This window comes from Scomber japonicus, chromosome 20, assembly GCF_027409825.1.
Source record: "Scomber japonicus isolate fScoJap1 chromosome 20, fScoJap1.pri, whole genome shotgun sequence".
NCBI lineage: Eukaryota > Metazoa > Chordata > Actinopteri > Scombriformes > Scombridae > Scomber > Scomber japonicus.
The window spans coordinates 18145423-18156684 of record NC_070597.1 but is presented as its reverse complement, the minus strand read 5'-3'; the positions used below and the strand labels follow the sequence as shown (position 1 = coordinate 18156684).

General features: G+C 39.5%; 1 protein-coding gene across 1 annotated transcript; it reads right to left on the bottom strand.

The window, feature by feature from the left end:
- Positions 1 to 2825: 2825 nt before the first annotated feature.
- dlx3b (distal-less homeobox 3b) lies at positions 2826 to 4740 on the bottom strand. The gene is made up of 3 exons (XM_053341517.1): positions 4398 to 4740; positions 3441 to 3625; positions 2826 to 3140 (listed from the first exon to the last, which is right to left on the bottom strand). Exons 1-3 carry the CDS (start codon positions 4738 to 4740, stop codon positions 2826 to 2828), a joined length of 843 nt encoding a protein of 280 aa, XP_053197492.1.
- Positions 4741 to 11262: the final 6522 nt, after the last annotated feature.

Below are 11262 nucleotides of genomic sequence, written 5' to 3'. Positions count from 1 at the left end.
TTGATATCAGTTAATGTGGAATTATATATTATATTATGATATAGGGCCCAATGCTCCCATAAGATGCCTTAAAATCCCTAAAATCTATACTGGCTTTGTCAACATTTGTTATCTATATGTGCCAATAAAATATCCACTCAGATTAATCAAAGTGAAATATTCTTCCTGAGAAATTATTTAACTGTATAAATATGTTTTATAATTAAATAGATTTAAAAACCCTCTTCAAATAGGTATGTCTACCAAAAGTATAAAAGTATAAAATGTGAATATTACATTTATTCTAATGTGAATGAGTCTGTATGCAGATATTATTACTAGATCATTAATAGCGATGATAATAATGCACTAATGCGTCTGAATGTAACATATTTTTCTCTTGATGCTAATAAATCCAACATTGACACAAGTGACAATATCCAGTGTAATAAAAAAACAGTTAAAAAAATCTTAATGGCTTCAGAGGAACAATTTAAAATGTTAGGTATAAAAATGTTCGCTATACATCTAAAGTTTTAGGGCTCTTATAGGCTACATTATCGTAATGACACGATGTTGCAATAAAGTTTCATACAGTAACACCTCCAGTCCCGCGCGCATACCATTCCACTTACAAAAAAGCGGTAGAAAAGGTAATAAAACCGCTAAGGCCGCGGGTACATTTTCTTTCAATGCGTAATGGCGCCTTGGTGGTCCATGTGGATATGGTCGCCATTAGCAGTTTCTCCATCATGTCACGATTTTATGCAGCATATTTAATAATGCGTGGTGTGTATGTGTGTGTGGCGTGTGTGTGTGTGTGTGTGTGTGTACGTGTTTGTGTGTGTATGTGTGTGAGTGTGTGTGTGGCCAAACCCAGTGGCTTGTCCAGTATAGCAATGAAGACACAGAAAGCCTGTTTTTTCTGCTGTGACGGTCTCATTGTCTCTAGCATAACAGTCATTATGGGGGTAATTGTCGTGTTTATTTAGCATCTCTCACTTAATTCATTTCACTTCATTAGCCTACCCTGGTTGCGTGTGTGCGAAAGTCACTCCCATGAGGCTTCATCACCTTTGGCCTTACTTGATAAAAAAACTGCCAAAATAAAGAAAAGGTGTATTTTTATCACAGAGTAGCATATTTGCTTAAATGCTGGGTAAAATGCACATTGCGTGATGAATTAATAAAAAAAACCCTTCTTATCTGGAATCTTGATTTTTTTTTTTCTCACGAGAACTATTTGTAAAATAAAATAAAATTAAACCCTGTGTCTAAATTGAAACAGTAAAAAAATACAAAGGGGTTGTGTTTTCTTATACCTTCAATTCTTGCCAGAGCTTTTATCCATCATGATGTGCGTGAGATCCCCCACGGCAACAGACCTATTCCACCCCTCCTCCCCCTCCCCGTCTCTCTCCCCCCCACACACACCCTCCCCTCTCTCTGCAACATGCTGAATTCCCTCTTGTTATCAGCTGGCAACGGAGTCGTAATAAAACCGAGAGACTCCAACATGTCTGCTTGTCTGTCGCCTCTTGCTGCAGCGCTTTGCACGCAGATCACTGCACCAAAACAGAGGGAGCGCATTCACCGAGCTGTGACTAATATTACCTATACTTCTGAGAACAAAGTGGAGCATTAACCGTCCTTTAGTCAATGAGATAGATAACAGTTTTGATCGTTAGATAATGAGGTTAACAAAGTCCCAACAGATTACTAAACTGGCTGTATCATATGATCTTTTAGTGTCCAGTGAGACTCTGGCTAGATCTCTACCACTCATCTAATGAGAAAATGTTTAAATGAATGCATTTTTAATGAATCCCAGTGATATGGCAATAAGCTATTTTTGTCAGGTGAGCAATAAATTATTAAGACCTACATTTGGACGCAGGCCTATTCCAATCAACTACTAAGTAGTATAATAATTTAAGGCTATGTTGTATATAGTTATAAATAACCCTTATTCCCGTGCAATATGTTTTTAAAGTTACCATGATTCAAGATGAGTGAACTAAATATTAGTATATAGTTTTGAAATGGGTCAAATTGATTCGTCACAAGAAAAAGTATCCTCTTTGTTTCCTGAAACGTTTTCTGTACTATTTAGAATAAAGTTTAAGTGGAACATTAAGTGGAATCACACAGTTAATGTCTGCAGACGGTGTGATTTAATTATATGTTCGGTCCTTCCTGAATCTTAAAAAAGGCGACTGACTGTTTATAAAGGGGCTAGACACACAACATGCAATTAACACCTTTATTCAATTGACAGGAAGGCAACAAATGGACTAATTACATGAATATAAAAATGGGGTTTGGAAGCACCACAGTGCAGTCGTTCCGTTCATACAAATATGATCATAGTGGTTCTGCATATAAACACATATTTACAGCCTTCGACGTTTTTGTACAAATCCATATAAATATGACCTGAGGTTTTTTTTTCTTTTTTGACGCGCTTTCAACCCACATGCATTATTTGGATGTAGCATGGATCAACTGCACAGTTTTGTCAAATATTCGGGTTGTGGTTGGGCTACTTGTTAAAAAAAACAACTTTGCATATTCATTTACAAAAAGAAGTTACAGAAATATAACAGAAGAGATAAATAATTTAAAAAACCACTCCAGATGTCCTTTAAATACGCTGTCACAAGTGATCAGAAATCCCTTATGTGCTTTGTGAATGGAAAACCCAGGTCTGAAACACTGTTGATCATCCACAACCAAAAACAATGTTTCCCTTCAGGCCTTCTCCCGGTCCAGTCAACCTTTGCTCTGCAGAGTCATTGTGGAGAGACCTCGTTTGAAGAAACTTAAGAGATGAATTTGCTCTTGAGTCAATAAACAGCTCCCACGCTTTGCTGCGGGACTGGGTGATGCACGGTGCCCGGGTGCTGTAGGTGTGATCCCTGCTGGTACCAGTGGTTGTTATAATCCTCCAGGTATGGCGGTGACGAGCTGTGCGTCGGCTGCGGGACCTGAGGTCTGCTGATCGGGGTGTTCTGAGGCGTGCTGTTCTCCCACACAGCTGGGGAGGGAGGGGAGTTGCAGGCCATGGAGTCGCTGGCGTTGGGACTGTGGTCCAAGGGAACCTCGCCGTTCTTGTACAGCTTCTTGAACTTGGACCTCCGGTTCTGGAACCAGATCTTGACCTGAGAGATAAAAAGTGTACATTAATGTTAATGCAACATACATTTAAAGGGAGAGCGCTAATAATATGTGAATATAATGGAAAGGTTTTCCAGAAAAGCTACACTGTATGTAACATTAATAAAAAAAATATATTTCTTGTAGTTTTTATTGCAGTGTTTAAATTGCTGTGCGTAATTACGCACCGAAGGATAATCAATGAGACATTTGTGGACTATATGGGAAAGTAATTATTCACGTGACTCTAGAAATATTGATCAATTATTAAAATGTCAGGTGTCACATCGGGTCAGGCAGCTCACCTGAGTCTGAGTCAGGCCGAGCTGAGCAGCAAGCTCAGCTCTTTCGGGCAGAGCGAGGTATTGTGCCTTCTGGAAGCGCCTCTGCAGAGCGGCGAGCTGGTAGCTGGAATAGATCGTCCTCGGCTTGCGGATCTTTTTCGGTTTTCCATTCACCATGCGGACCTCGGGCTCTGGCTCCTCTTTCACTAAAAAGAGCAACAAAATAAATGAGTAAAATTGACATTTCAGTAAGAACTTCAGTAACCACAAAATGTAAAATATAAAATAAAGTGATTGCATCAGAATCTGTCTGTGAATTTTGGCAGCACCACATTCGCATGAAAATCGTATATTTAAGAATATTTTGTCATATTGAAATGAAAACATTGTTTCTAAGTAAAAAACTAAAATAAGGCAACCTGAACTTGCAAAACCTCCAATACAACAAAGCATAGCATGAAAAAAATCACACAAACTCTGTCAAATTACCAATTTGGCAAGCAGGTGGTTACATGTTAAAATTGATGGAGTGAATATTATTAGCTTTAATCAAACCATCATTGTTTTATGGCCAGATGTTAATGGCTGGCTCATTCCCAGACAGCCTGTTAAAACATGACATTAACACCAGCCGGTAGGATACCACTGAGCAAATGTTGGTTTTTTACTGTAAATACATAGTAAATCAAATATACTGGCATGTGAATATTATCTGGCAGTGTCAGGTAAAATTTATGGAGACATTAAGCGTAAAGAGGGCATGTGATTTAACATTTTGCATGTCACTGCATATTTATTGTCTGACAAGTTCTTACACAAATATAGTCCAAAAACTTATGGGGAAGTTCAAAAGGAGGAAAAAAAGCATTAATTCCTGGTGCAGTCAGGGGTCTTTTACAGGGATATCCCGGCCTGAACACGAAAAAGAGGGGAAAACACAATCAAATTGAAATAACCAGTGATTATTTCAACATTTACCTGAGCTCGGAGGTGAGGCCTGGAGGTGATCTCTGTTGTAATGTCCGTACTGTCTGTAGCTATTTGTATAGGGATATTCTGATTTGGTGGTGTAAGCTCCGGCAGCTCCCATTCCGTTCAGGTTAAACTGGTGATGGTAAGAGTTCATGGGCTGTCCGTACGCCTGACCCTGATAATATTCATGATGGCCGTGGGCCGTCTGTCCACTGTAGTAGCCCATGTCCGTCACGGAAGACTCGGGGAGAGTAGGAGAGTCCTTGGAGTTCGGGTGGCAACTCATAGATCCGGGAAGATCGGTCAAAATACTCGCAATTTTCTTCTCATACGTCTGCCCGGCGCTCATGATGAAAGCAGCCCTCCAGAGTATAAAAAAGTCCACTGGTGGATTCTTTATGCTGTGGATTGCGCAAAGCAAAATCGCAATAGAGAGAACTGGTGCGTGTGCGCTCTTTGAACGCACGTCTTCAGAGAGAGCTCTATAGTCCACTGAAATTCTCCCAACTGCAGAAACTTGGTTGTGGCATCGCTCAGCCCCTGTGACACAGAGTTATAGAGAGCTGGGCTGGATGCCGCCTTCTCATTGGCTCCACTGTTTTCCCCCCTCTTGCGCTCCAGGCGAAGTCGTGGTGAAACCCAGCCTTCAGCCAAGAGCGCCTATGCACGCATACCTCAGTGCCCGAAGTTGTTTTTCTCCTTCAGATTTGCATTTACCTGTTCACTGGTAGAACATGCAGCTCTGCAGGCCTTTAGGTACGGTCTATTTGACAAGACAACCACTCACGGGCCCTTTCTTTCCAAAAACCCTCATCATCTGCTGGCTGCACACACTAGCACCAAGATGTTACAATACAATAGTAGGCCAGAGCCTTTCTTCTTAAAGCTTAATCCTGCAGCCAGACCGTCTCCTTAATGTTTTTATGCAATGTTTTCTTAACAGTGCCTAGAGATCACGCTTTATTCAGCCCATTGAAAGGCTGCCAGCCAGCCCCCCACAGACCGCTATTGTCATTCAGAGGTATTGTCGGACAGTGAACTTTATGTGAAAGAGATTGCAGAGATAGGTAAAAGACTCGTTCAACTGATTTAGCCTGGGGGTAAATACCTTTACAGTGTCCGCGTTGTGTGTGTGTGCGTGTGTGTAAATGCAAATTCGATCAACACAAAATGACGATAGAGAAGCGCACTTCTTCACAGGAGACAATATTGGAGGTAAAACAGTGGACAGTAGATAATTTCTTATTGACAAGAAGAGTTTTCTGGAGATACATAAACAAAATATTGTCACATTTTAAAGTTAGACAATAGTTTTTACCTCTTTATTCTGCATCTCATTTGTGCTGAGTTGAAATCGTGGTGCGCGGCGCCCCCTGCTGTATGTATCATATATTTAACTTTGGTTTTCTACCTGGCAAATAGACAAAATGCAGTTTAAGATAGAGGAAGTTGTTGAAACTGTGTCCTACTTAATACAACCGATCTCTGACATTGTCAAACTGACGTGTCTCACGAAACATTATCTCAAGTTTTTGAATTACACTTCTTGATACAAGTGTCTCCGCTGTAGCCCTCATAAGTGATTAACTAACGCCCTCTTTTGGTGTATTACTGCAGCACTGACATTACCCTTTAAAGGGTCAATTCACACAAATCAACAAAAAAACAAACACACAAACAAAAACAATCACCAGTAGCAATGATCAGGCATCTAGATAGATCCAGTTTCGTCTATTTTGTAAAAAGAAAACCAATATATAAATGGTTATATGTTTGTTTAAGTTTTCAAATGAGGACAAATGAAAAATAACCTCACATATTGAAAACATTGAGCCAAATCCAGAGTTGATGAATGAGAAACAAATCTGTCAGATGGATTCACTCTGTTTCTCCAAATTATACCCCAGTGTTTGGTAAACTTGCTTCCACAAACAGCATTTGGCCAATCAACACTTAACAGCAACATGCAAACTAAATCCTGAACAAAAGTGAGTAGAATGTCAGTTCAGAGCAGAAATGTTCCTACATTATATTTTTGGTGTCCAGTGTCATAAAGCTGCCATAGACTGTTTTGTTAGACTGTTGTATGTTATTCAATCTCTATCCTCTCCTGCCATTTGAGGGCGCCAACCGCAAAGTTACAGACTGCAGTTTCATCCCAAAAGATACAAATTGTTAGGTGGAGGGAAGCAGGTGGACACATGTGTAGGAGACATCAGGCACAGAAACTGAAGAACATCTTTTTTTAGGCTCGAGCGCAGGCTGAGCTAGATGGAACTAAACAGGGCAAAAATAAACAACGCAGAGCAGAACTAACAGAGCAGACTGAACACACTGAGCAAAAGATCCAACAAGTGGTTCTTAAATATAACTGGCAACCTCCTTTATGTGTCCCACTCCCACTCAGTCCAGTCTTTAACAGGCAGAAAGGCCTGAGAGCATCTGGTGGACTGATGGAGGGCCAAAGAGCCACACTGGGACAGAACTATAGCCTAACACATACGGAGAATGAGATGTGTGAATAGATTTCTCTGTGCTTGAAATGTGTGCTTGAAGCATTAAATACATTTAACCATTTATTGACAGATGGAAGTGTGAGTGCCAGCAAGAATAGTTTTTTTTCTTGCTCTAAAAATGTGTCATTTCAGTCTTTTGGATAGAAGCCACCACACTGGATAGATGCAGATTAATTTATGAGACTATAAAGAGTAAAGAGTAATGGTTTTATGTTGCAATCTTCATCAGTGTTTTTTAAAAATGTCTGTTACAGAAAAAATCTCATCCCAAAGTGACTCCAGTTCAACAGCCAAAAAAGATGATCAAATGATTTAGTCTTTTATTCAGTAGCAAGAATAGTATTTATACAGTATTATTAAATAACACTTTTATCATTGTGACCCATGAAAGTTATAAAAGTTTTAAAAGTCTGTTTTTTGCAGCAATAAACCTGAAGTCTCACACTCAAAAACTAGAATGGAGGCAATACTAATGCAGACTCCATGATATTAGAAATTAAGAAATAGAGGCACAATATAAAATAAAGATACAGATCCCTTTCCTGCATGTGAATGTCACTATAATAACATAATCAGTCACTAACATACAATCTACCAAAATATCTTCAGTTCTGTGACTATGTCTGTTATTGTGAAATTGTATTGCAGTGTCACAAACAATCCAGTAGATGGTGCTTGTGTCTTGAAAATCAATGTGGAAAAAACTCATTAAACATATAGACTCACACAGAGCAAAAACAAAACTGTTCTCTACTAACTGACTGAGTGGTGTAGATACACCATTGGTTGATTGAAGATAGCCAAAACTAGTTGTAAATAAGTATCCCAAAATGTATTTTGCATCAACTGAAAGATGATACAATGCAATGGTGGAGATTAAAAGGATAGTTTGGATTTTTGAAATGGGGTTGTATGAGGTAGTCAGAAATGTGCAACTTTAATATTCCTCCACATGAAAACACACTGTATTACCCAGATCACCTGCTTAGGTTAGAAAGTGCTGCTGCTGCTGCATAATACAGCACACAACAGGAATAAGGAAGTTCAGCAGACAATCTAAGGTAAGGGCTGTCTGACAGGAAGATCAAACGGTGGAAATATTCAAAGTAGGTGGGCTGTTTTTTAGGCTAAAAATACATGTTTCTGCAGGCCCCATCCACAGTACATTGTTTAGCTTTCATGCTAGTACTCCTGCCTGTTTCTCCAAACTGGGGAGGTGCTGACCCAAAATTATTAGTGCAGGTAATACACTGACTACGGATAACTACCCTATACCCAACTTTAAAAAAAGGCCTTTAATATCCCTTTAAGATGATACATTTTTGCTGTGGGACTGTTAATATGTCACTTTATAAAGTTTAAATATTTTCTCAGGTGAGAAATGTGGTCAGTTTATCCAAATAATGTCTGTTTGAGATGAGAGGATCTGTGTGATGTTGCCAGTGTAACTTACTTTCCACACTTTGTTGAATTTGAGGAATTTTACATTTTTTACTGTTTTACTGTTAATGTTAGTAGTCTTTATTATGAAATTTCGAAGTCTACCTATATATTCAAAAAGATGAATTATTCCTATATCGGTTGAATAAATGAACATGAATTTCAGCTGCTGCATCATTGGAAAAGTATGAAAAATAACACAATTCACCATCAAGAATATATGTTCTTTGTTTTCCCGCGCTTTTTGTGCAGTTGTTCCTCTGCAAGATGAGAATGTCTGTACATACTCTTCTCTACATGGATATCAGTCTGAAGGCTTTGGCGCAAGTAATTTTTCTGTCAGAGAATATGTAATTTATCTTTGGGTGAAAATCTATCCCGCATACAGTCTACACTTCCTGGCAAGTCGACCAATCAAACCCTCACAACACAGTAACATGAGACAGCTTTTGGGGACATGTTTTGTACTTTTCTAATGCAGTGTGTAAAAGTGGAACAGCTGGCTTGGTTCCAACAACAGGACAAAAGATCAGACCTTTCCACAGTGAAAACCAGGCAATTACACACTAACTGGGGTTTGGCCTGATTGCTTTAAGGGGAAAAAAAGATGCACTTTTTGTACTGTACATTACAAATGAAGCCATTTCCCCCCAGAGAAAGTAATTTCCTTCCTCTTTAAAACTTCTCATATCTTCCTGAGAGTCATCATTGTGATTAAGGGAGCCTAAAAAGAGAAACAGAAATGGCGATGACTCTCAGACATGACATATGTGGGAGAATCAGAAACAAAATGGTTCAGCAATTTGGAGCAAGGACCTTGATAAAATGATAAAGACTAATCATCAAAGACGTCTCGGTTCAAGTACAAAATGTACCTCTTTCAGTATCTCAGCTCTCCATGTTTTTTGTTTTTTATTATTTGGAAATAACATCTTCAGCATTCCAGTTTGAAGTTTTCTTCTGCTCTAGGGAACACTTTCTTAAAGCATGAGAGAATCAGAAAGACAATGATTATGGGATAGAAAGTTGATTGTTCCAGACTTTAACAAACATGCAGAAATGCGTTGTGCCTGCAAGACTAACAAACACACACACATACACACTTCTACAGCAACACTGAGTGCTATATTTAACCCCCTACACACAAGCAACTCAAACAGATCCCCATCAGTGCAGTAATGTGCACATAATCCCACATACACACACACCTACACTACAGAGGATGTTTAGACGTTGTAATTATGAGGGGACAGTGACACCACAAAAACAAACTCCATTCATTGTTTCCTACACCCCCGCAACCTTCAGCGTAATTTCATCAACCTTTGAAAACTTCAAGGCAGCAGCATGGAACCCCTTGAGATAATAAAGCGCCACTGGCTAGTTTGTGCTGATCTGACTGAATGGTCGACTCCCTCTGGGAGTCAGGGCACTCTCATGAGTGGGAAACCTGGAAGTCTATTAACTGCCAACTCTCCCTTTCTGCCTCCCCTCCCCTCCTGATTAGAGATAAAAAGAGAAAACGGCATTGAGTCAAGGACAGCTGTGTAATGTAGATTTGTGTTTGCAGACAGTGAAAATCACCTGCTGCTTTTCATTCTACTCCTCTTTCATGACTATACTCGAGGAGATGTTGCTGGCAAGGAATTATGAACTGTCAGCTTTATTCTCTCTATTCCAGATATCTATTAAGTACATGTACTGCTGCAAAATGCATCATCCTAACTCTGACTTAATATGTATAATAGCACAACCTGAAACTCAAGGCCATCAGAAAAATGGGCTACAATAATTGCCATGGGCTTCCCCGGAAACTGGCCAACAATTCAGCAGTCACATCCCTCCTCACTAAAAATACCCGGGTTGATCTGGGTGTTGTAAGTTGGCTCAGCTATACTGTTCTCAGACTGCTTCACTCCAGGACAGTACTCCTTGCAGAGGTAGTGAATGTGTGTATGTGTATGTTACCCAGGTAAGGCTTGTGTAATGTGTTCCCAGGGGTCCACAGCTGCCAAATGAGTAAAAAAGCTAATGGAAGTCACATGTGTCCAGATGTTAAAGGGCATGCCCTTTTCCCCAAACATACACCCACACACCCACACATGCACATAACCATACCCAAAACAACATATAAAGCTAAACGCTCCCCTGCAGGGCTACTTCCACCCACACCGGTTCTCCTGTGAGCTGAAAGACAGAGCATGTCCGCTGCTATTGGCCATCTGCTGCCTTTAATAGAGCACTAATGACACTCGTCTACCTGTAGTCATGCTCAGGAGTTAACACACTTCCTTTTGACGTCTTTGACTGTGTTGTTCCAGATGAATGACTTCCCTTGCACCCTGTTTTTCAAGAAGAATGTGATCTTTCTTTTGTGTCTCTCTGTGATCTAAGCATTAGCTTCCATTGTCGACTCCATAGCTAAACATGTTGCACTTCACACTTCAGAAGATTTACAAGAATAAACTTTTATTTGTAAATCCCTTATTCAAAAAAGAACAGAGAAATTAGGTTTGTGTTAATTTAGCAATAATTTAATATTAATTGTATATTAATACAATATATACTTATATTGTACCAAGCAAATACTAACATGATCAGTCTTTACACATTTTATGATGTATGCATGATAGTGAAACACATTTTATTGCACTGCTTATGAATTCCATTGTTTCATATGTGATTTTATTCATTTTATGGCATTTATTTCAGCCATACTACTCAATCCTAAGTGAAGTTATTATAATCCAGCCTCCTGATGTGAGTGTTTGCTTGAACAATTATTCAGTCTGTACTCAGTTTGAATGCAGTGATGATGTAAACAAACAGCCTCCTGGATGGAGACAACAGGCCTCTGACCCGGGCAGCATTCTATGTCAATCAGCGCTTGCAACAGTGCACTGTGCTAATTAAGA